Source organism: Lipotes vexillifer, unplaced genomic scaffold (assembly GCF_000442215.2).
Source record: "Lipotes vexillifer unplaced genomic scaffold, Lipotes_vexillifer_v1.1 scaffold1879, whole genome shotgun sequence".
Lineage (NCBI taxonomy): Eukaryota > Metazoa > Chordata > Mammalia > Artiodactyla > Lipotidae > Lipotes > Lipotes vexillifer.
The window spans coordinates 245,027-271,635 of NW_006795858.1; the positions used below are offsets into that span (position 1 = coordinate 245,027).

The 26,609-nt window shown below is 45.7% G+C and overlaps 1 protein-coding gene across 1 annotated transcript in view; it reads right to left on the reverse strand.

Moving 5' to 3' along the window:
• The window catches only part of CUNH6orf118 (chromosome unknown C6orf118 homolog), a 15,754-nt gene extending 6,489 nt beyond the window's left edge, over nt 1-9,265 (reverse strand). Inside the window, 5 exon segments of the mRNA XM_007472361.1 lie at nt 1,422-1,480; nt 4,290-4,414; nt 6,770-6,829; nt 7,690-7,812; nt 8,612-9,265. Of these exon segments, the coding sequence (XP_007472423.1) occupies nt 1,422-1,480; nt 4,290-4,414; nt 6,770-6,829; nt 7,690-7,812; nt 8,612-9,181 (937 nt within the window). The 5' untranslated portion in view covers nt 9,182-9,265.
• Between the last annotated feature and the right edge of the window lie 17,344 nt (nt 9,266-26,609).

Genomic DNA, 26,609 nt, shown 5'->3' on the forward strand with positions numbered 1-26,609 from the left:
AAAAAAAAAAAAAAAAAAAAAAAAAAGAATAAAGGAGGAAGAATACAGGACACTAGATTTCTTCTCAAAACCAGTCTCAAAACAGGTTAGACCTGTGAGAACAACCTCAGAGATGCTGAGAGGAGAAAAGTGATTCCAGGATGAGTTAGTGTGGAACAAACCTGGAGGAAAAATGACATTTGAGTGAATCGTCAATGTAAACAGTAAAGATTAATGAGCGGCATACTTAATTGAACTTATTTTGGTTATTTAATCAAACTCTAAGTTGCGTATCTAATTTTGAGATAATTTTTAACATCTTTAAAATATTTTATGTTTTATGTTTAAATATCTTTAAAAATTTTTAATATCTTTAAAATATTTTATGTTACTTCATAAATGTTCACAAAATGTAATTAATTTCCCATGAACCAAGTTCCTGCTCACATGTAATAATGATACGAGAAGGAGCTGACAGGCAGAGCAACTCCGCTGTGCCAGGCCCTGTGTTCTTGCCTCACACGGGTCATCAGGCCGAATCCTCCTAACAGCTGAGGGAAGCACTGTCACTGTCCCCAGTGAACAGGCAGCAGCTGAGATGAAACCAGTTCAAATAACAGCCATGTGAGTGGGTCACTGTGATGGGCAGGTTGAGGACTGTCTGCAAGAGAGGGCACCCCAGACCTGGACAGAAACTCATTGTTGTCTGGAAAAGCTGACTCCTCTGATACAGGAATAAAGATGTAAAGGTTGTGAAAACCAGGCTGGGCTGTCTTCCTTGCTGTTACCCTGGAAACCACAGGCCACGGCCCCACTTCCTCTATTTCCATCTCACTTGGTTGCGCTGAAGTGTTCACTGTCTGCCCCCCGCTAAAAACTATTATATATTTCAAGAAACTTTCTCTAAAATCAACAGCATTTAGTCCTTCAGCACTTCCTCGGGGGAGCTGACTCTCATATTTATACCATTTGGTCAATTTTCCTAGAATCTATTGCAAACATCTTGGTCAAAGCTTGACCTAATTCTTGCTACATAAGGTCCTGAATTCATTCAATGTTCCACTAAAACCCACAAAGATCCTGGAGGAAAATGAAATGCACACAAGTTGTCTCTTGTTACAGAGAAACTCAATAACCAAAAGTGCCCAAAGCATCAGAAACTGGGATAATGATCTTGGCCCTGACATAATCTCTTAAAGAAATCAACTGCTTCCTTGTGTCTTTAAAGTATTTCATTTAAACCACTTCAGATAAAATGAAAACTTACTGAATTTCTAAAGAACTTGATGGGGAAAAAAAGGAATAAAATGTAATAAGCTCTCTGCAAAACCCTTTCAAACAACTAACAGAAGAGGCCATGAACAGTGGACCAGGTTTGAAGATTCCTCACCCGAAGGTCACAGCAAAAGTCATGTCAGAAGATCAATCACACAGTCACTCACCTGATCTCTTCTTAGTGGACTGCAGCAACATGTGTTCCAGCTCCAATTCACTTCTGAGTCTACGGTTTGGAGATAAAACATAGTGATGTATTAGAACCCTGTTTGTACCATTTTCCTTTTGTCTATTTTATACAACAGTCCTAAAATTGAGAAATAAGAACAGATCTTCTTAGTTTCTAACAAAAAAGGTGATTTGAAGATGGATGAGAGCCTGGATCAGTCAAGTTCAATAAACAGAAGAATACTTTCTTACCAAGATTGCCTAAGCCACTGGTAAAGGAGCTGGTCTTACAGCATTTATTGATATTACTTTGTGACTTGAATTTTTAAGAAGCAAGGGGGCAAAAAAACTAGCATTTTACACTCTGAAGCCAATAATGAAATAATGAGTCCAATAATGGAAAAATCCTACCGATATTGGAATACATGTTGCATTTTCCCTGTTAATTATGATTGTATCCCATAGATACAATTTACAAATTCCACTATATTTAAACTAAAAATAAAACACAAGAAATTTTAAAAGGAGGAAATAAAACCTTTGTTATCTCTTTGTATCTTCTTCCTCGTTCAAAATAAACTACACTGACTATCTCTAATAGATTTACAGAGAAAAAGGAATCAAATAAGTTTGCATATACTGAGGGAAACCCTGTGATTTGGTGAAAAACATCAGCACCACAAATGTCTTAACACTGCCTTGTCTACAAGGGGCTTGATGGTTTAAGGTTTTCGTATACATTAACTCATTTTATGACAGACTAAAATAAATAGAAAAGTATTATGACTCCAAGTTTAAGAAGTTAAGGTTAAGTGGGTTAATAATAATGGTGAAAACCTTTTCAATATGTATTTCAGAGGGTTCAGTCTCCACGAACTTTTGATGTGTTGTGTTATATGAGACTTCCCTGGTGATGCAGTGTTTAAGAATCTGCCTGCCAATGCAGGGGACACAGGTTCGATCCCTGGTCCGGGAAGATCCCACATGCTGCAGAGCAACTAAGCCCACGCACCACAACTACTGAGCCCATGTGCTCTAGGGCCCACGTGCCGCAACTACTGAACCTGTGTGCCACAACTACTAAAGCCCGCATGCCTAGACCCCGTGGTCCACAACAAGAGAAGCCACGGCAATGAGAAGCCCATGCACTGCAACAAAGAGTAGCCCCCGCTCACCACAATTAGAGAAAGCCTGCACACAGCAACGAAGACACAATGCAGCCAAAAATAAGTTTAAAAAAAAAACCTTTTAATGTGTTACAGTTCTAAATTTACTTATGTTTCTATTTCACTGCTTTGTTTTTCTTCCTGGGGACTTCCATTACATATAAGTTGGATCTTCTTTGCCTGTCTTTTATTTCAACCACTTTTTCTCCAACTCTTTTTCTTTATTTATCACGTTTTAATTCTTTTCATTGTTTCTTGCTTTTTTCTAATGCCCCTTGTCACATTTTCATTCAAAACAATTCCTCCCTGGACATGTCCTAGGTTAGTCTTGATCTATAATATAATTCTGACTTTTTCACTATCTTTCCTCAGTTGTCAAATCTTGTTTCATGGCCTCCTCTTTTGCTGCTGTTGATTTCTATGTTTAGGTTTTAAATTTATGACTCAAGGTTGTTTTTATACCCTGACATGCTCTTTTGAGAATATTTGGTTTAGTTTGCAGGGTTGTGGCACAGTTTTCTTCTCCAGCTGTTTGTTGTTGTTGTCAGATGTTAGGGATTTTCATCAGCTAAATTATATGGGTTCTTATTTTCTGTTTTCTTTTTACAGTCAGCTGTGTGGACACAGACTCTGCATTGTTATGGTTAGGGCTCCTAATTTGTGAGATTCTTAATTCAAGAAGACACTTTTCTGTCAGAGCAAATTATACTGTTGTTTTTGTTGTTTGGGTTTTATTTTGTTTCCTTTTTTTTTTTTTTTTGAAGAGACAGAAAAACAGTAGTAGGAAGGGTTGTGTGCCCTTTGATTTTCTTCTCTTAAGGGGTTCTAAATTTCTCTCCCTTGCTAAATTTTCTCTTCCAAGTATGCTGATCACTTCCTTTTAACCCTCTTCTCACCCATATCATCATCTCAGAATTGTTTCCTTACTTCCACACTCACTTTTGTGTCCCCTTCTTTTGAGTCAGTGCTCTTGTAGACCTCCCAGTAACCTGTGCAGTATTCTCACTTTGGGTGGTTCACTCTCTCTCACAGTGCTTTTAAGACAATTTTAGGATTTCCACTAACTCCATTCTTCTCTCTGCCCCAGACTGACCTTGCTTCCACCAAGTTTTGCAGAAAGAGTAGATAATGTTTCACTGGCACAGAATGTTTATTTTCTATTTTCAGGTATTTTGAATTTAGGACACTTTCTGTCTTTTAGTTACACTGAAGGCAGAGTTTTGATTTTTGGTTTTTGTTTCTTGTTTTGTTTGCTTGAGCATATTATGAGTGTGTCAGATTTACTTTCATCTTTTTTTTAATTCTTTAAAAAATTTATACCCTATCAGATTGTGGTTTCACCCTGAAAGACTAATCACAGAGGTTAAAAGATTTTCTAAGTTAAAAAATAACTAGGGCATTCTTAAAAGCTATCTTGATTTTGCAGCATACTCAGCCAACAATAAATCCTCAGGGGACAACTGAAGATGGCCTGAGATTCCTTCAGAAACCTCCCCAAATTCCCCTCATAGAAACACCAGATTTAGTAGAATATCCTAGTCACATGTGTGATGGTTTGTGCAAGAGACCCAGCGACCAGCTTGGTGTTGATAAAGGCAGGGTACCACACCCAACAAGGCAGGAAAAAGTATAAAATATGCTTGTCACATGGTTTTAAGACATTGTAAAATAAGTGTAATCCCAGCATAGATCAACCCTCACTTGTCATTACGGTCCAGGGCTGCTTTGATGGCCATCACGAGCGCCCTCAGCTCCTCCCTGGCCTGGTCGACATCTGCAGTCCTCACCCTCCTCGTCTCCAGCCCCTGGATGTGAGTCAGCCAAGTCTGGGCAGAATGAGGCCATAACAGGTGAGACAAACACAAAGCAAGGGTGAGGATTTTCCTTTTTCTGTTAATACAGTGTGTTCAAGATGTCCTGAGTGAAAATACAAATTCTAGTCAAAATAGGTAAATAGGGAGGATGGAAGGGAGGGAGGAATATCAGAGGAGGGATAAATAGCCACATGAAGATCTGGGTAAGGTATATATTTTTTAATTTTAAGTTTTTATTTTCCTAAGAAATTTAGAGTGGTGGGGTTTCACTGTGTGGGGGAAGGAAAGTGCTGAATAAAGTGCTTCGAGCACATTATTATCAGCACAGCAATTGTTTTTCTAATTAGTGAGAAACGATACTAACTCGATGGCTATATATGGATATAAAGTGATGCTTCTCAAATGTGGTGAAACAAAGGTCTCTGCCTTCTTAAGTGATGGGCCGCAGAAAGAAGGATCTAGTGCCCTGAGGCCCTGGGGAATTTTTCATTCTGGTGTTTGATTGGGATATGGGCATATATGTTCCTTTGTGACTTAACCTCAATAAGTAAAGAACAGGGTAGACCCCCAGCTGGAGCCATTGCTTATTCCTGCCAAACAAAAGCTTTTTTCTGAAGCACGAAAAGCTCAAAACAAAGAACACCATGCAAACATGTGATTTTCGATTAAGAGCTAAGTTAGAACAGACTTCCTTAGGAGGCTGTGATTTTTTTTTTTCATAGACAGAGTAAGACATTCTTCTTCCCAATTTATAAGATAGGATTTTTAAACTTTATTGAAAATGTCAAAAGTCATCCTAGCTACAGTGCTATATTCTCTTAGTTTTGTAAGTGATAACATCATTCCTATAGTCCATCTTCCTTATAAGCATCCACAGGTGTGGCTTAAGCCTAGAGGGAACCCCTGTAAGTTGGCACAGTGAGAGGAGATAGCCACAGTTTATGTGGGCTGCTCGCTCTCCCCTGAGGGTAACAACTGTACATGCTTTCCAGTAATTACTAACGCAGCACCCTCTATATTCCCAAGCCATTAACATCTATAGCTACTCCACGGTTTGGGACTCCAGAGAGTCCCATCTCTGCTTCCAACTTCCGTGCTGTGTCTGTGTCCAAACTTCCCTCTTCCTCTAAGAACACCAGTCATTGGATTAGGACCCACCCTTACAACCACATCTGAACTTGATTACATCTGCACAAACCTTATTTGCCAAGAGGTCACCCAGCTTCCAGGTAGACACTATTTCACCTCATTGGGAAAATGCAGAATGTGCAGTTTGGAAGGAGCTGGTGAGGCATCAGGAGACAAGGACCACACACGAACTATGGCAGCAAATATTCAGTAAAGAGCAGCTTAACAACAGTGTTGGAAACTGGAGATGTTTGTGGGACATTTTCTTACTTTCATTTTGCTCTCATAACGAATTACCACAAACTTAGTGTCATAACACAAATTTATTATCTCTGTTCTGTAGGGCAGAAATCTGAGTGGCTTCTGGACTCTGCTCAGGGTCTCACTGGGCTGAAATCAAGGTGCAGCCTGGGCTGTCTTCCTTTCTGGAGGCTCCAGGGCACAAACTCCTTCCAGGATCATCAGGTCATTGGCAGAATCCGGTGCCTCGAGGTTGTAGGACTTAAGTCCCATTCCCTTGCCGGCTGTCAGCAGGGTCTACTCTCAGCTCCTAGGGGCCTCTCTCTAGTCCCTGCATCTGGACCCTCCACCTCACAGCTCCCAATGGTCCTGAATTCTTCTCAGGCTTAGAATCACAGAACTCTGACTTCCCCTTCTGCCACCTCTCCCTTCTGACTTCAGCCAGGGAAAGTTCTCTGCTTTTAAGGGCTTGTGTGATTAGATTGGGCCCGCCCAGTTAATTCAAGATAATTTCCCAATTTTAAGGTCTGTAACCTGCTGACTCAGACACCTAAGTGTCAGCCTCCAGGGGACACTGGCTGGATACACTGTAATCTGGAACTCACAGGAAAGATTGGGGTGATGCATACAAAGCCAGGAGCCATCAGTGTAAGGGATCTCATCTACCAGCAGAGAGTGAAGAGAGAGAGAGGGCCAATTCTGAGAGAAGCAGACATGCGAGGACTGGGTTACAGAAGGACAGGCCTGTAGAGATCATGGCGAACTGGTGGCCAGAGATACTGCAAAAAACAAGAAACGTGTGTGCCTCCCCTGCCCATCCCTCACTGTTGCCTTTACCTGGAGTGTCCTTCATGAGTATAAAGCCAATTCCTTTTAAAAGTGTCAGCTGTTCTAAATTATGGAGGCACAAATGGGGCTTCTTTGATTCAGACAGGTTTCCAGTGCTCAGGAAATATGAAGAAATAAGTTCTATTTAAGACTTGCATGATTGATTGTTACCTTATACTGTTCTGTGGGCTGGGTCTTCAGAAGTAATAACATGTAGAGTTCATATTCATCCTACAGAAAGAAAAAAAGAGAAAAAAAGAAAGAAGGAAGAAAGGAAGCAAGGGAGAAAGGAGAGAAGAAAGAAAGGCCCATTGGAAATGTGTTATGAGAATACAGTACAATATAATATTCTTTGCATATGTAAATAAAATGGAGGTTAAGGATGTCAGTTCAGATCATTAAAAAAAAATGTAAGAATGCTCCCACAATATATTAAATAGTATACATACTAAAATGTACAAAATCTCACCATCTTTAAAGCATATTTGAATATTAACTATTGAGGACTTCAGGATAGAATCACAAAATACCTTGACACATGTACAACATATGACCTCCTGCCACTAGGATGCTCCGTGGATTTGGGTCCTACTGACCTTCCAGAGATGGAGATGTTCTCTGGAGGGCAGACCACCACACCCTGCTTTTAAGCCTTGCCTGTTTGGGGGCCTTGGACAATAGCAGACTCCACAAGCAACCTAATTCCAACTCAGCTATGATATGATGGTCACTTTCACCATGAAATCACAACAAACTTAAAACTCCTTAAAGATTCATATAAAATTATATATGCATAACCATAGAAGTTTCTGTGTTACATATGTGCAGTTTATAAGAGTTTATCTACAATTAGGAAGCTTTAGTATAAATATATGGGTTTCAGGAGTGAGCTAGCTGGGTGTTTATCTCACGTGATCCATTTATGACTCATGTGTCTGTAGGCACATTCTTTCAAGTCTCCGTGAATGATTTTCCTCGTGTAGAATGGACACCATGATACTCGACAGAATTTCTGTGAGGCTTGAGCTCACGTGTGCAAAAAATCATGCATGGCTCTCAATTGTTATCTGGGAAAAGCATGTTTCTCTCACCTTAATTTCTTTCAAGATATCACCAAATATCAAAGAACTATTGCAAATATCTTCAAAGACTTCTCCAAAGACCTGTAGTCTGTTGAAATCTTCAGGGTCACAGACACATATTTTCTGGAGCTTCTGGAGGAAAAAGAGAACCAGCCCGTTTCAGGATGACTTCATTTTCCTTTCTGATTATTTTCTCAGGTTGAGGAATCAGACACCCCACGGGGCTTTCTATCAGGGGGCACAGGTCCCGCCCCCCCAGCGTTGGGTCTCAGCAGAGCTGAGTGCCAAACCACCTGGGGCTGAGAACCTATGTTTGCCTGATTTTTCTTTATTTATTCCCTTGCATCCTGTGAATCACGGATTCACTCTCTGCCTCTATAGTGTCCTCAAGGTCCTTCTCTTTCTATCAGTCCTCTCAGCCAAAAATCTCATCACTGTTTGGTTATTTCATATGTAGACCCTTCCCTGCATCCTCACCCTTCCCATCACTAAGTTCCACTCTCAGCCCTTGGTCGCTCACGGCAGCATGTCCCACGACGCCAAACTACCTTCTAAAGACTGCTTGGCTCCTACTTGGATTTCACCTGCATCCTCAACTCTCTCCTCACCCTCTCTTCACATTCTTCCAGAGTGAGTTAGGCAAACCTCTTCCTCAGGTGCTTCTGCTGTCCCAGGGGCACTTGCTTGACTGTAGCTGCTCTGCAGCATCCATTGCTATCCATTATGAAATCACCTCCAAGGCACCACTTTCCAAACTTAACCTTCTTTGATTTCACCGTGTTACCATCTACATCGCGGGGGATATTCTCAGCCCTTTCCCATCCTACCTGGGAAAGTAAGTGAGGTGTCAGAGAGCCAGCCTCCGCCCACAATCTTTAGACTCCCAGGACTGGCACCGGTACCGATAGTATCGCAGAACTGCCCTCCTTACCTGCTTCAACTTCTTTTCATGGCATGTCACCACCTTGCTCCCAGTGAAGTCACTCTTCAAGACATCTTGCTTTGCAAGAACTTGTTTCTGGAAACTCAAGAACTTCCTGTACTTGTCTGCTTTTGTTATGCCAGCCAAGTGTGAGCTGAGGTACTGGAACTCGTCCCTGCCTGGGGGGCACATCGCACACTCACGGCTGGACTTCACTTCTTTGTACTTCAGAACCTTCATCTTGGGCCATGGTAGCTCTTCTCTCTTCGGCCGTTCGGGGGAACCTTCCTCTCTCAAACCCTTCTTTGGAATCAAATCCTCCTCCGAAGTGTGGGAACCATGTGTCAGAAGGTTCAAATACCTGAAGAGCGGGGGTGTCTCAGCATCGTTTGGGCCCACAGCTGTGTTGATGGTAAAATAAGCTAAAGCATCTTTCATCTTTTTAATCTTCTTTTCAGATGGCTTTTCTACTCCAAAGACATTTGCCTCCTTGGGCCTGTTGGCATTGGGCCAGTGACACAGGATTGTCTCCAGAGGCCTGTAGAGCTTGCTGGGGTTCAGGTGTCCGGAGGCGTACATGTAGACATCATCTCTGTGGTCTTTCTGGAGTTTGTTCAGAAGTGTCCTTAGATTGCACAGGGTCTTAATACCTGGTGTCTCACAGTGTTTCCACCTTAGGTAAACTGGTCAGGAAAGACAAGAAGAATGTTAAATACCGCTCTAGCTCCACGAAGAGGCTGTAAGAGGGCTGTGTGCATTGGCTGAGCCGGCATATACCTCTCCCAGAGTAGGAGCCCACACATACAGAGAGGAGAAAGTACAGGCCAGTCTGACTGCAGACGAAGGGTGAACCGGGGCACGTGATGGGCAATTGCCATCAGAAAACCCAGGACCCGCAAAGCCAGGAAGAAGGAAAAGGGGATATTGATCCAAGAGGGAATTTCTTACTCTCTTAGCAAAGGCTCTAGAAGAAAAATCTAAAGGCATGATCATAATTCTTAATGACGCTTAAAGACAGCTATGCTAGGGAATAAATAAAAGTGTTTTTCTTTCTCCCTTAAAACTAAACACCTCAGGAGTCCCTGAGCAAACCGATCCATGACTGATGAGGCGTTCACACATCCCCTGCCCTGTGTAGGAAGAAAATGAGCCACAGAGTGAAACCTGTGGCTGTGTTGACAGGGGCCCCAACTCCCTCCACAAAGGTCCCGGAGGTAGGAGTCCATTTGGGCACTGGGAAACGCCGGCCTTCTGAATCAGTTCCTAACTGTGTGAGCTCAAAGACCTTACATAACCTCTCTGAAGCAGTCCCGTCCTCTGCACAATGAGGAGAACTGTCCTACTCTGAAGGGCCGACTGCCAGCCAAATGGAACTGCTTTTGGCAAACAAGCACATGGATGGAGTAGATACTCCATAAAGGCCACCTATTTTTATCAAAGGACTGCAGTCCAGGGAACACCTTCTCAATGCTTCTGGTAGGACAGGAGTAGGCCCAGACTCCAACATGACACGGGAAAGGGGCTTTCTTCCTGGGCTGTCGCTGAGATGCTCACGGAGCGGCAGGCCTGGTGCACGACCTTCCCAGACAATGCTGGAGGAATCAGCCAGCAGACGTCATATCACTGCCTTGTTACCCGAGCTGGGAGGGGCCCTGGGAAGAAGGCAGTGAACCAGGTCCATCGGCGTCCTCGAGGGCCTGGCCTGAACTCTCAGAGGCCCAGGATTCACCTACATCCACACCTGCCACACCCCTCAATCCACACGACAGGCCCACCTGTAACTAGGCCCCTTTGGTGACAGGGAAGCGGAGGGGAGTTTTGTGATTATCTCAAGTCCCGGCACCTGACAAGTGGCAGCGTTGACTTCTGAATGCAGCAACTTTACCCTAACTGTTGGGTTCTTCCCTCATTCCACAAGGGCTCGAGCAAAGGGGGCCAAGGCAGGGCTTTCTGGGACCCACACCAAACCCCTTCCCCTGGCCAATCCACCTCTGAAAGCAGGACCATAAATCAGGACATGTCATTGTCTCCATTGCCACCTGAGAGAAGAAATGAGGGCCCAGAGGGTATGAGGAGGGGTAACAGCGTCTCGTGCTGTGTGATGAAGCCCCCACGTCCAGAAGCTTCACACCCCCAGACTAGCTCACTACTCCATGGTCGGCACTTCAGCCCGCGGGCTGAGCTCTCCACACCAGGATCACAACGAGGATATCAAGGTGTGGGCCTAGCTGGGTCCTTGGAGGCTTTGAGGGGAAATCTGATCCTGGGCTCAGTCCTGTTGTGACAGAAGCCAGTTTCTTGCAGGTGTTGGACTGAGGTCCCCACCTCCTAGTCGGCCTTTGGCGGGGGTCACTTTTGGCTCCTGGGGCCACCCACCTTCCTGGCCACACGGGCCATCTTCATCCCTGAGCCAGCAAGGGCACTCTGCATACTTCCCATGCCCTCAACCTCTGACTCCTCCCCTGTGACTGACCTCATGTGATTAGGTCAGGCCCACCCAGCACTCTCCCTGCTGTGAGGTCACTGGTGCCATGGGACACGGTGCAACCAGAGCACTCGCCTCATGTTCAGTCCTGGGATCTGTGCTGGGCACGTACAGCAGGGGGCAGGGAACAAGGGCCACCCCAGGGCTCTGCCCACCCCAAGCCCAGAGCCCAGGCTCCCTCTGCACTGTCCCAGGTGGAAAAGAATCATCCTTTCCCTCCCGTGCGGCTGGATCCTGGAGCAAACACTTCTAGCAAATGGGATCCTTGAGAATTTCCTTGCTGAGTGCTTAGTACTTCAAAGAAACCAGTTAAGAAAAATTTAAAAATTTTTTTCAGCCAGAATTCCTTTGTTCTTTTTAACCTTTTATTTTATATTGGAATATAGTTGATTAACAATGTTGCGATAATTTCAGGTGTACAGCAAAGTGATTCAGTTATACATATACATACACATGTATCTATTCTTTTTCAAATTCTTTTCCTATTTAGGTTACATAATATTGAGCCGAGTTCCCTGAGCTATACAGTAGGTCCTTGTTGGTTATCCATTTTAAATATAGCAGTGTGGACATGTCAATCGAAGCCTGTTTCTGTTTTGTAAATAAGTTCATTTGTATCGAGGAAATGTTAAAATATTAATAGAACAAGTTTTCAAGACAGATAATCATAATTCATCAAACGCACCAACACGTAAAGAAAGCACTAAAAAAACATTGCATCAGTTGGGCTTCTCCAGAGAAACAGAACCAGCAGGATGAATACATAGAGACAGAGATTTATTGTAAGGAATTGGCTCACACAGTTATGCAGTCTGGAGAGTCCAAAATCTGCAGGGTATGTAGCAGGCTAGAGACAGAGTACACGTCCAAATACCTTCTGCTGGAGGATTTTCTCTTGCTTGCGGGAGGTCAGGTTTTGGTCTATTAAGATCTTCAACTGATTAGATGAGGCCCACCCACACTATGGAGGGGAATTTGTTTTATTCAAAGGCTCCTTACTTAAACGTTCATCTCATCCAAAAACACCCTCAACAGAAATATCCAGCATGTTTGACCAAATATCCAGCACTGTAGCCCACCTAAGTTGACACATAAAATTCACCATCACACACATTAGACCCACTCTTTTTGGAAAATGGGAGGAGATGACTTAATTGTTGTGTTTTCCTTTGTTTATTCTATTTCCAAAAATGAGTTAGAGCCACCAGCAAATTAATTAGTAAAATCAATTTCCTACTTAGAATTTGTTTTCCTTAGTTTGCAGGAAGACTTGTTTCACTAGACTTGGAGAATCCAGATTCCGTTTCTCTCTGCCAAGATCTTATGATAAGTACCAAGGGTCCCATCTCAGCAATGAATATTTTAATGATTTTTCTAACTGTAAACATTGTGATTTGCATATCCTGCCATCTCAAGCTGACAACCAGGAAAAAAAAAATTGAAAGGGTTCATGGAAAATGTGATTCTTTACAAAATGATCAAGGAATAAATTTGCTTTAAGTAAAACCAAACCAAGTTTTTGAATAGATACTGATAAGGCAGATATAGTAATAGGTTTGGGGGACTAGATTTGAATTAACAGATATTTCAACCATTATCAGCATTTGATATTTTTAAACACGGGATGTTGTTTTACAGTAACTCACCTTTTTCAGAATAGAAGCAACAGGTCTTTAACATCAAAATTATTAGAAATCACTGCCCTGTGTTATCTGAACTCTGGGAGCCCTGGCATCCCATGGAAATCTCGCTGGTCTCTTTCCAGAACATCCTACACCACCTGTGTTTTCTGTGCTCTGTCTCCCCCACTTCCATCCTGAAGTTGGCAAATATCCTGGAATGTGTTATTAGCAAGAATTCAGAGAACAGGCCAGGCCAGGTGGGGTGCCAGGCTTCAGACAACCCGGTCCCTCCCTGTGTTCTGTGGTCCCCTACCAACTCCTAACAGAGACTACATGGGGCATCTTTCCATCCATGTGGACCCTCTCCTTCTGGCTATTTTGCTCTGCCCCATCTTATCCACCTGGAGGATATTTAAAAACTCCTCTCAAGATTGTCATCTTTCTTTCCTGAACCCAGCAGATGGCCTTGGGACTGTTCCCATACACTTCTGCTATGACTCTTAAATTTCCTCAAGGGAAAGAACTATGTTGTATTCACACTAGCATCTTTGGGAAAAGATCAGGGGTAATTGTTTAGTTTAATGAATAAATGTGGAAAAGAAGTAATGTTTTCAGAATTTGAAATAATAATTTAAAATTTTATTCTGTACCACACACTGTGCTCTCTCTCTTAGGGGATAAAGCAAATGTCCCACCAGGAATCTTTAAGTCTGATAAGGAAGAAGATATGAACACCTGTGATAAGGGAGAATACAGGTGCTGTGGAAGAATCACCCATTACAGTGTTGACTGAGAAAAGGAAAAAGAGATCTTATGTCAATTATCTTTCTTAAGTTGGTTGAGAGTGGAAGGCAGAGTAATGGTGCCTCAAAGATGTCCACTTCCTAAGCTATGCTCCTGACAAAAGGACTTTGCAGATTTAATTAAAGTTATAACCTTAAAATAAAGAGATTTTTCTGAATTATCTGGGTCCAGTCTAATAAATCCCTAAAAGCAGAGAACTTTCCCTGGCTGAAGTCCGAAAAGAGAGGTGGCAGAAGGGGAGGGCAGAGTTCTGTGATTCTAAGCCTGAGAAGGATTCAGGACCATTGGGAGCTGTGAGGTGGAGGGTCCAGATGCAGGGACTAGAGAGAGGCCCCTAGGAGCTGGGAGTGGACCCAGCAGACAGCCGGCAAGGGAATGGGACTTCAGTTCTACAACCTCAAGGAACAGGATTCTGCCAATGACCTGATGATCCTGGAAGGAGTTTGTGCCCTGGAGCCTCCAGAAAGGAAAGCAGCCCAGGCTGCACCTTGATTTCAGCCCAGTGAGACCCTGAACAGAGGCCACCTGAGCTCACCCAGATTTCTGCCCTACAGAATGGAGATAATAAATTTGTGTTTCTTTAAGCTGTGGTAATCCGTTATAGGAGCAGCAGTAAACTAATACATTGGGACAGTGAGTGGAATGTAGGTTTAGTTGATCTGTGATAGGAAGGGTGGGACAGTGATGACAGGGTGGCGGAAGCTAGTGGCCAGCAGAAGGGGCGGCAAAATCCCTAGGCAGAACTGGCATTTCAAGGACAGCAGGCATTGCAAGGAGAGGTGACGGGTGACCACCCAGAGCCCACCATCTCCCTCCCCGAGGGACCCCAAACGGAAGAAAGCAATGACACCTCCCAACCTTATGGAGTAGAGCGACTTCAGTTTCTTTACTTGCCTATTAAAGAAAGGAGGACCTCCAGGGCTGACCGACTGTAGAATTGCCACCGCTGTCCCATGCACTTCCCACAGCTGGAATGCGGGCATCTCAGACTCGCTGGCACCGAACACCGACTCTGGGCTTCTATCCACTTTACCTGGTAGGGGTTTGCCTGGCAACTAATTTTTCTTCCTACTTTTAATTTACAGATTATGTACTTATTAAGAAATACAAAAATAAGGTGAGATGCTTTTCTATGTCCAACCACCGAGTTGTACTTTTACATGTGAAATGAAGTTACTCTGTGAATTTAATTCTGTAGGGCAGTTCCTGGGAGTCAGGGACATTAACACGGATGTTCCAGCCAAGTGGGCTTGGATGTTCTGTCTCAGCCTCATGAGCTCTACTCTGGATGCCCACCTCCTTCCCTCCCACCCCTCATGGGAACAACATTGACACCCCCACGGGACACAGAGGAAGAGGTATTTTGTGCAAAACTGTCTGAATGATCAGTACGACGGAGGCAACACACCTGGAAGCAGACAGGAGCTTGACAAGAGCTAAAATAGCACAATTAGAAATTCTTCTCACTCCTAGTGTTGAGAACACTTGCCCAGGGAGGGGACTGACATGATCATTTATATTCTTTATAAAGAAGAGGGTTTTTCTTAAACACAATTAGTATGTTGAGTAATTGCACGCAGAAGAAATAGTCAAAGAACTTACAAAATCACCTTTTAAGCAGCGAACATTTCCAAGACTCTTTTGCACTCACACCGGCTGCTGTTCGCCTTGATTTGTTAAGTTGGGCGATTCCTGCAGTGCGTTGACTGGGCCATATCCCTGAGACCAATCCCAGTGTGCATGTGAGGGATGAAAGTCTCGTTCTGGTTGAAAGTCTCCATGAGACATTTGAGGACGTTCAGAAATATGGCCCACTTCTGAAGAACCTGGGGGCAGGACAGGAATAAAGACGCAGACGTAGAGAATGGACTTGAGGACACGGGGAGGGGGAAGGGTAAGCTGAGACGAAGTGAGAGAGTGGCATGGACATATATACACTACCAAGTGTAAAACAGATAGCTAGTGGGAGGCAGCCACATAGCCCAGGGAGATCAGCTCCGGTGCTTTGTGACCACCTAGAGGGGTGGGATAGGGAGGGTGGGAGGGAGACTCAAGAGGGAGGGGATATGGGGATATATGTATATGTATAGCTGATTCACTTGTTTATAAAGCAGAAACTGGTGCACCATTGTAAAGCAATTATACTCCAATAAAGACGTTAAAAAAATTAAAATATAAATAATTAAATTAAAAAAAGAAATATGGTCCAGCCACCCTTGAACTAGACTCATTACCCTGTTGAAGAAACAGTAATAGTAATAGCAAATTTAACAAGTACTTACATTTGGTATCCTAAGCGCTTTATATGCACTAGCTTATTTAGTCCTCACCACGGCCCCAGGAGATAGGTGCTCTTACCAACCCCTTTTGCAGATGTGGACACTGAGACACAGGTGGTTAATCAGGTGTGCACGGCTCCTGGAAAGCTGCTTCCATAGCCCATGGTCTCACCTGCCCACTAACCAATGCACAGAGGCCAGTACAAATGCACTTGGAAGTAATAAAATCCCATTAAAATATTTTAGATTTCAGACTGTTTCAATCCAACAAGTTTTCTCTCTGTCCCAAATTCATCTGAATCATCAGCATTTTCATGCACGCTGTGTGATGAGAAAGCAAGGGCTTCAGAGTCCAAAGACCCAGGGTGAAGTGTGCCCCCCATTTGTAGAATCACAGCCTCCAGAGAGATGGATCTAAACCAGAGATGGGGAAGCACTTTGTACGCAGCGGTGTGGAGCTCCTCTGCTTTGTGGTTGTTTAGCGAGACTGTGAAAGGACCGTGTGGTAAAAAAAATCCTAAAATGTGTTTTTTTAAAAAAGAACACACTAATAGCATCTAGAAATGTCCCCCATCCTCCCTCCTCCCAGAAGACACACACACACACACACACACACACACACACACACACACATCCGACCTCTTTCTCTGCCTTTTATTATTGGATTTTCTGAGAAGTTTCCAATCCCCAAATCCAATCCTAAGCCCTGGTGATCCGGGAGCTGAGTTGCAGCCACAAGAAAGGTTTTGATTCTTCACACTGGGTTAGAGACGCTGGGTTCCTAGGCAATCAAACATCAAACACCAAACACGAAACACTCAATGTCCACTTACATTCAGGCTTCGAATCCTCAGCCATCACCACGTTCCCACTGCAGCTGCTGAGGCTGGGCGTTGCCCTGGAGACAGACAAAAGTTCCAAGTCCCTCCCCCAGGGCTCCTCTGTTGCCTGGCAACCAGGGTACACAGCCCCCTGCCAAGGGATCTCTCCTCTGACCTCCTCATATGCCTCTGGCCTTCTTGAACAGGGAGTACTAGGTTTGCTTGCCTGTTTTCCTTTTTAAAATAAAACCCTTTTTGTGATTTGAAAAACATCAAAATGCCCTTGCACTCTTTAATTCCTTTCCAAAGCCCAGGAAGCCAAAGGTAAGTGGCCTTTTGTTGGGCATCTTCTATGGAGATGTACAGATGGTACAGTGCAATACCCATCCAACTGTACCTGGAGTTCTAGTGCATAGTAGGTGCCAGTCTCTAAATGATCATTTAGTCATTTTAGTGTTATTATCTCGAAGTTCCTAGTAGGGAATTGAGATCATGTGAGGTGAGGTAACCTGCTGTAGATCAGTTATCAGGGAACAAAAGCGTGTAAATTCACGTTTGGCTGTGAAGTCGGTGCTTTTTCCTCAGGCTACCCCATGTGTCAAGGGAGGAAACTCTAAAACCCTCTAAGATTCTTACCTTTGAACACTGTATTCCATTTAAATTTCTTCCAGGCAGAGGGAATTCAGTGCAGTGGAATGCTGGCTCCTCTATTCTCAGGAGAGGTCATGCTGAGCAGCCCTCACGACTCACCAGCTCCAGATGACAAAGGTGACAAATCTGACCTTACAGAATTGGGAGGATGAAGTTAGTGCCTGTGAGATTCAGGGCACATCATAGTTTTCTTTTCTTTCCACTGATGCTGGCCGGACACTTTAAATATGAGCCTTTCTGAAACCATGAAGTTGTCATGACCCTAGCAGGCTCAGACGGCTCCCTAATCAGGTGTATTTGAATTTAACCTGGAAAAAGATAACGAAAATGTTTACTGATCTTCTCTCTCCAATGTTCACAGTATTTAGGCATCCGACCATAATGAGAAATGCTGGCAGGAAATGCTCACATTACACGAGGCTAGCTAAGCATTGACCCAGGAGAGAAAAATTCCCGCCTTCAGTTAATTATAAATTAAGAGCAAATGTGTGGCAATCCAGGTTGCCATGTTACCAACTCCTGGAGATGAAACAGTGAGCTCTTCTGCTCAGAACTGCTCAGTGGTTTAGTAAAATGGCCGATTATTTTTGTAGACAGAGCACCCCACCTTTTCCACCCTGTAGGGGCAGGCAGTCAGATGGCAGAGGTGTCCCCCCTCCGCCCCACAGGCAGGCTGAAGCGACAGGGCTCCGAGGCCATGGTGGAGACAGCTGGGGAGTGTCAGCCCCGGCTGGTGGGTGGCCTCCAGGTTCAGCCAGGGCTCGTTCTTCATGGACATGCACAGTCTTGGTTTAGATCAGAAAGAAAACGATACATTTGTCCCCAAGACCTAAGTTTCTCCCAAGTCAAGTCTTATGGACACACATACAGTAAATTAACCTACCCCTTACACACTACAGTTCAGGGAGTCGTTGGTCAAATCAATAGCAAGCCTTAGAAGCCCACCTGCGGCTCTCCGATTGCTAAATATTTCAACGAAGTGTCTGAAGCAGAAATGTATTTAAGTACAACGAACGCACGCAACGTGGGCGCAACGAACGGATCTTCCTGGAGGCCAGACGTCTGTGTAGGAATCAACAATGGCTCACCTTGGAGTTATTTCTACTGGGATGCATGGTCCATTTTGTGTTTCAGCTCTAGGTGGCGCTGGAGCACATCTTAAAACACGACGAAACGCAGGTGAGATGCAGCCGTCCCAGCTCGTGTCCCCACATCCTCCATCCTACTCCGCGTCCAGAAAGAAAAAGAATATTGTCTGCTCTTGTCACTTTGCCAAGACTGCAGAGATGCACGATTTATTCCCTGAAGATGCAGAGTGGAGAAGAGACAGACAACTTAGGGGACGGACGCGGTGATCTGAGCGTTGTGGAGACCAGAGGAAAAGGCGCAGAGGAGGGAGTGGTCGAGGACCCCAGACTGAAGTGCCGGGGACGAGAAGAGAGCCTCGGGTGGGTCAGAACAGCCAATGGCTTGGGAAAAAGAAACATTTTCCGTTATTAGAATTCATTGCGCAGAAATGGGCAAAGTTGAACCGACTTTTTAAACATCTTTGTGACCTCAGCTCTGGAGGCGTGAAACAGAGATGCGTAGAGGGAACCTGAGGTTAGACGGAAATTACATGCCAGCCCGAGTGGGAAAGATGCGGAAATGTAGGGATGCTGAGAGCTGCCGGGTGCACGGGGCAGCGTCACGAGGGAAATTCAGTTTGGTACCATAGATGGCAAGGAGTTGTTGGAAGAGTTTACACAGTACAGAGGTGAGCACAGGTTTCCGTTTGAGAAGCATAACTCTGGTGCTGTATTGGAGACCGTGACAGGGCAGTAGTAAGAGTCAAGACGGGCATTTCCAGGTCCACACACTGAAAGGAGGGCTGGCTGCAAGTCCACCCCAATCCCACCCACTCCTGACGTGGAGGAAGGAAAATCTCGCCCATCAAAGGCCCACAGCGTGGGGTTTTGCGCTGCCTTGCCTGCTTGCCTTTTGGGGGTCCGCACCCCACCTGTGGGTCTTCCCCTCTGCCCCTGCCCTTCTCCCTCCCTCCCTCCCTCCACCTGATGGAACATTTCCATCCGGGAAACAAATGTGCTCTCGTTTTTTCCAATCTTAAATATATATAAAAGCAAACCTTTGCTGTGACTCTACTTCTTTCTAAGGCAAAGGCGCCCTTGCATTTATTATTACTTTTTTAACCTCTTTATTGGAGTATAATTGCTTTACAATGGTGTGTTAGTTTCTGCTGTACAACAAAGTGAATCAGCTATACATATACATATGCTCCCATATCCCCTCCCTCTTGTGTCTCCCTCCCACCCTCCCTATCCCACCCCTCTAGGTGGTCACAAAGCACGGAGCTGATCTCCCTGTGCTATGCGGCTGCTTCCCACTAGCTATCTGTTTTATGTTTGATAGTGTATATATGTCCATGCCACTCTCTCACTTCGTCCCAGTTTACCCTTCCCCCTCCCCTTGTCCTCAAGTCCATTCTCTACGTCTGCGTCTTTATTCCTGTCCTTCCCCTGGGTTCTTCAGAACCTTTTTTTTGAGATTCTGTATATATGTGTTAGCATATGGTATTTTCATCTTTCTGACTTACTTCACTCTGTATGACAGACTCTATCTAGGTCCATCCACCTCACTACAAATAACTTAGTTGCGCTTCTTTTTATGGCTATTGTTGACGGAACAGGTGGTAGTCAGAGAACATCGCAGGCAGCGCAGTGGACTACCCGCTGAGGTGGGAAGATGCAGCGGGTCAGCCACCCGGGTGACCCATAACAGTCCTGTCTCCACGCAGCTCACACCTTCTCACGTGCAGCCTTGACTCTGCCCTAACGGTGCTTTTCTGCAGCATCACTTTATTTTTAAGTGGTATTTGAGGGCAAAGTCACTACAAGACCCCAAAAGGTTAGAAATGTGCTGTACGCCTTAAACGTACACAGTGCTAAATATCCATTATATCCCAGTATAACTGAAGGAAAATTATTTTTAAAAGTGCCTGATGGGGCTTCCCTGGTGGTGCAGTGGTTGAGAGTCCGCCTGCCGATGCAGGGGACGCGGGTTAGTGCCCCGGTCCGGGAGGATCCCACGTGCCGCGGAGCGGCTGGGCCCGTGAGCCATGGCCGCTGAGCCTGCGCGTCCGGAGCCTGTGTTCCTCAACGGGAGAGGCCACAGCAGTGAGAGGCCCGCGTACCGCAAAAAAAAGAAAAAAAAAGTGCCTGATGGTCAAAGGCTGGTCGAGTCTTCCTCACATCACATCACAGATCCCTGCTTCCCCCTCCCCCTTAAAAGGACCATTGTGATCCTGGGCTCAGGGGACAGCGCAGGCCATGACCTCTGGCTAAGGTCAGCTGCTCAGCAGTCTTCCTTCCACCTGCAGCCTCACTTCCTCTTGGCCAAGGAATCTGCCCCCAGAGGAGGTGACGCTTGGCCTGAGACCCCGCCTGCCACACCCAGAGCCAGAGGAAGAGGCTTCTGGCATCGGGAGCGGAACGGGAGGTGAGGCTCCATCCAGGTAGAGGTGAAACCCAGGCTCCCAACCCAAGTCTCTGTCGGGACAGCAGAGGGATGGTGGGAGCCAGAGCAGGCACTGTAGATGGTGCTGCCCTGGGGTGTGATGGGTTTTGTTTGTCTGATGTTGTATGACTGGAGAGATGTGAGCATGGCTATGGAAAGGGCCGTGGAGAAGGGAAGGTTGAGAACCTACTGACCGGGGGCATTCAGTTCCACCATCTGGTACGTGTCTGAAAGGTACAAGGACCCTCCCAAGGGACACAGGCAGAGCCGGAGGAAGACAGTCCCTGTCGCTACAGGAAACAAACCATCCGGATGTTTCCCTAGTAGAGAATGGACTTGAGGACACGGGGAGGGGGAAGGGTAAGCTGAGACGAAGTGAGAGAGTGGCATGGACATATATACACTACCAAGTGTAAAACAGATAGCTAGTGGGAGGCAGCCACATAGCCCAGGGAGATCAGCTCCGGTGCTTTGTGACCACCTAGAGGGGTGGGATAGGGAGGGTGGGAGGGAGACTCAAGAGGGAGGGGATATGGGGATATATGTATATGTATAGCTGATTCACTTGTTTATAAAGCAGAAACTGGTGCACCATTGTAAAGCAATTATACTCCAATAAAGACGTTAAAAAAATTAAAATATAAATAATTAAATTAAAAAAAGAAATATGGTCCAGCCACCCTTGAACTAGACTCATTACCCTGTTGAAGAAACAGTAATAGTAATAGCAAATTTAACAAGTACTTACATTTGGTATCCTAAGCGCTTTATATGCACTAGCTTATTTAGTCCTCACCACGGCCCCAGGAGATAGGTGCTCTTACCAACCCCTTTTGCAGATGTGGACACTGAGACACAGGTGGTTAATCAGGTGTGCACGGCTCCTGGAAAGCTGCTTCCATAGCCCATGGTCTCACCTGCCCACTAACCAATGCACAGAGGCCAGTACAAATGCACTTGGAAGTAATAAAATCCCATTAAAATATTTTAGATTTCAGACTGTTTCAATCCAACAAGTTTTCTCTCTGTCCCAAATTCATCTGAATCATCAGCATTTTCATGCACGCTGTGTGATGAGAAAGCAAGGGCTTCAGAGTCCAAAGACCCAGGGTGAAGTGTGCCCCCCATTTGTAGAATCACAGCCTCCAGAGAGATGGATCTAAACCAGAGATGGGGAAGCACTTTGTACGCAGCGGTGTGGAGCTCCTCTGCTTTGTGGTTGTTTAGCGAGACTGTGAAAGGACCGTGTGGTAAAAAAAATCCTAAAATGTGTTTTTTTAAAAAAGAACACACTAATAGCATCTAGAAATGTCCCCCATCCTCCCTCCTCCCAGAAGACACACACACACACACACACACACACACACACACACACACATCCGACCTCTTTCTCTGCCTTTTATTATTGGATTTTCTGAGAAGTTTCCAATCCCCAAATCCAATCCTAAGCCCTGGTGATCCGGGAGCTGAGTTGCAGCCACAAGAAAGGTTTTGATTCTTCACACTGGGTTAGAGACGCTGGGTTCCTAGGCAATCAAACATCAAACACCAAACACGAAACACTCAATGTCCACTTACATTCAGGCTTCGAATCCTCAGCCATCACCACGTTCCCACTGCAGCTGCTGAGGCTGGGCGTTGCCCTGGAGACAGACAAAAGTTCCAAGTCCCTCCCCCAGGGCTCCTCTGTTGCCTGGCAACCAGGGTACACAGCCCCCTGCCAAGGGATCTCTCCTCTGACCTCCTCATATGCCTCTGGCCTTCTTGAACAGGGAGTACTAGGTTTGCTTGCCTGTTTTCCTTTTTAAAATAAAACCCTTTTTGTGATTTGAAAAACATCAAAATGCCCTTGCACTCTTTAATTCCTTTCCAAAGCCCAGGAAGCCAAAGGTAAGTGGCCTTTTGTTGGGCATCTTCTATGGAGATGTACAGATGGTACAGTGCAATACCCATCCAACTGTACCTGGAGTTCTAGTGCATAGTAGGTGCCAGTCTCTAAATGATCATTTAGTCATTTTAGTGTTATTATCTCGAAGTTCCTAGTAGGGAATTGAGATCATGTGAGGTGAGGTAACCTGCTGTAGATCAGTTATCAGGGAACAAAAGCGTGTAAATTCACGTTTGGCTGTGAAGTCGGTGCTTTTTCCTCAGGCTACCCCATGTGTCAAGGGAGGAAACTCTAAAACCCTCTAAGATTCTTACCTTTGAACACTGTATTCCATTTAAATTTCTTCCAGGCAGAGGGAATTCAGTGCAGTGGAATGCTGGCTCCTCTATTCTCAGGAGAGGTCATGCTGAGCAGCCCTCACGACTCACCAGCTCCAGATGACAAAGGTGACAAATCTGACCTTACAGAATTGGGAGGATGAAGTTAGTGCCTGTGAGATTCAGGGCACATCATAGTTTTCTTTTCTTTCCACTGATGCTGGCCGGACACTTTAAATATGAGCCTTTCTGAAACCATGAAGTTGTCATGACCCTAGCAGGCTCAGACGGCTCCCTAATCAGGTGTATTTGAATTTAACCTGGAAAAAGATAACGAAAATGTTTACTGATCTTCTCTCTCCAATGTTCACAGTATTTAGGCATCCGACCATAATGAGAAATGCTGGCAGGAAATGCTCACATTACACGAGGCTAGCTAAGCATTGACCCAGGAGAGAAAAATTCCCGCCTTCAGTTAATTATAAATTAAGAGCAAATGTGTGGCAATCCAGGTTGCCATGTTACCAACTCCTGGAGATGAAACAGTGAGCTCTTCTGCTCAGAACTGCTCAGTGGTTTAGTAAAATGGCCGATTATTTTTGTAGACAGAGCACCCCACCTTTTCCACCCTGTAGGGGCAGGCAGTCAGATGGCAGAGGTGTCCCCCCTCCGCCCCACAGGCAGGCTGAAGCGACAGGGCTCCGAGGCCATGGTGGAGACAGCTGGGGAGTGTCAGCCCCGGCTGGTGGGTGGCCTCCAGGTTCAGCCAGGGCTCGTTCTTCATGGACATGCACAGTCTTGGTTTAGATCAGAAAGAAAACGATACATTTGTCCCCAAGACCTAAGTTTCTCCCAAGTCAAGTCTTATGGACACACATACAGTAAATTAACCTACCCCTTACACACTACAGTTCAGGGAGTCGTTGGTCAAATCAATAGCAAGCCTTAGAAGCCCACCTGCGGCTCTCCGATTGCTAAATATTTCAACGAAGTGTCTGAAGCAGAAATGTATTTAAGTACAACGAACGCACGCAACGTGGGCGCAACGAACGGATCTTCCTGGAGGCCAGACGTCTGTGTAGGAATCAACAATGGCTCACCTTGGAGTTATTTCTACTGGGATGCATGGTCCATTTTGTGTTTCAGCTCTAGGTGGCGCTGGAGCACATCTTAAAACACGACGAAACGCAGGTGAGATGCAGCCGTCCCAGCTCGTGTCCCCACATCCTCCATCCTACTCCGCGTCCAGAAAGAAAAAGAATATTGTCTGCTCTTGTCACTTTGCCAAGACTGCAGAGATGCACGATTTATTCCCTGAAGATGCAGAGTGGAGAAGAGACAGACAACTTAGGGGACGGACGCGGTGATCTGAGCGTTGTGGAGACCAGAGGAAAAGGCGCAGAGGAGGGAGTGGTCGAGGACCCCAGACTGAAGTGCCGGGGACGAGAAGAGAGCCTCGGGTGGGTCAGAACAGCCAATGGCTTGGGAAAAAGAAACATTTTCCGTTATTAGAATTCATTGCGCAGAAATGGGCAAAGTTGAACCGACTTTTTAAACATCTTTGTGACCTCAGCTCTGGAGGCGTGAAACAGAGATGCGTAGAGGGAACCTGAGGTTAGACGGAAATTACATGCCAGCCCGAGTGGGAAAGATGCGGAAATGTAGGGATGCTGAGAGCTGCCGGGTGCACGGGGCAGCGTCACGAGGGAAATTCAGTTTGGTACCATAGATGGCAAGGAGTTGTTGGAAGAGTTTACACAGTACAGAGGTGAGCACAGGTTTCCGTTTGAGAAGCATAACTCTGGTGCTGTATTGGAGACCGTGACAGGGCAGTAGTAAGAGTCAAGACGGGCATTTCCAGGTCCACACACTGAAAGGAGGGCTGGCTGCAAGTCCACCCCAATCCCACCCACTCCTGACGTGGAGGAAGGAAAATCTCGCCCATCAAAGGCCCACAGCGTGGGGTTTTGCGCTGCCTTGCCTGCTTGCCTTTTGGGGGTCCGCACCCCACCTGTGGGTCTTCCCCTCTGCCCCTGCCCTTCTCCCTCCCTCCCTCCCTCCACCTGATGGAACATTTCCATCCGGGAAACAAATGTGCTCTCGTTTTTTCCAATCTTAAATATATATAAAAGCAAACCTTTGCTGTGACTCTACTTCTTTCTAAGGCAAAGGGGCCCTTGCATTTATTATTACTTTTTTAACCTCTTTATTGGAGTATAATTGCTTTACAATGGTGTGTTAGTTTCTGCTGTACAACAAAGTGAATCAGCTATACATATACATATGCTCCCATATCCCCTCCCTCTTGTGTCTCCCTCCCACCCTCCCTATCCCACCCCTCTAGGTGGTCACAAAGCACGGAGCTGATCTCCCTGTGCTATGCGGCTGCTTCCCACTAGCTATCTGTTTTATGTTTGATAGTGTATATATGTCCATGCCACTCTCTCACTTCGTCCCAGTTTACCCTTCCCCCTCCCCTTGTCCTCAAGTCCATTCTCTACGTCTGCGTCTTTATTCCTGTCCTTCCCCTGGGTTCTTCAGAACCTTTTTTTTGAGATTCTGTATATATGTGTTAGCATATGGTATTTTCATCTTTCTGACTTACTTCACTCTGTATGACAGACTCTATCTAGGTCCATCCACCTCACTACAAATAACTTAGTTGCGCTTCTTTTTATGGCTATTGTTGACGGAACAGGTGGTAGTCAGAGAACATCGCAGGCAGCGCAGTGGACTACCCGCTGAGGTGGGAAGATGCAGCGGGTCAGCCACCCGGGTGACCCATAACAGTCCTGTCTCCACGCAGCTCACACCTTCTCACGTGCAGCCTTGACTCTGCCCTAACGGTGCTTTTCTGCAGCATCACTTTATTTTTAAGTGGTATTTGAGGGCAAAGTCACTACAAGACCCCAAAAGGTTAGAAATGTGCTGTACGCCTTAAACGTACACAGTGCTAAATATCCATTATATCCCAGTATAACTGAAGGAAAATTATTTTTAAAAGTGCCTGATGGGGCTTCCCTGGTGGTGCAGTGGTTGAGAGTCCGCCTGCCGATGCAGGGGACGCGGGTTAGTGCCCCGGTCCGGGAGGATCCCACGTGCCGCGGAGCGGCTGGGCCCGTGAGCCATGGCCGCTGAGCCTGCGCGTCCGGAGCCTGTGTTCCTCAACGGGAGAGGCCACAGCAGTGAGAGGCCCGCGTACCGCAAAAAAAAGAAAAAAAAAGTGCCTGATGGTCAAAGGCTGGTCGAGTCTTCCTCACATCACATCACAGATCCCTGCTTCCCCCTCCCCCTTAAAAGGACCATTGTGATCCTGGGCTCAGGGGACAGCGCAGGCCATGACCTCTGGCTAAGGTCAGCTGCTCAGCAGTCTTCCTTCCACCTGCAGCCTCACTTCCTCTTGGCCAAGGAATCTGCCCCCAGAGGAGGTGACGCTTGGCCTGAGACCCCGCCTGCCACACCCAGAGCCAGAGGAAGAGGCTTCTGGCATCGGGAGCGGAACGGGAGGTGAGGCTCCATCCAGGTAGAGGTGAAACCCAGGCTCCCAACCCAAGTCTCTGTCGGGACAGCAGAGGGATGGTGGGAGCCAGAGCAGGCACTGTAGATGGTGCTGCCCTGGGGTGTGAT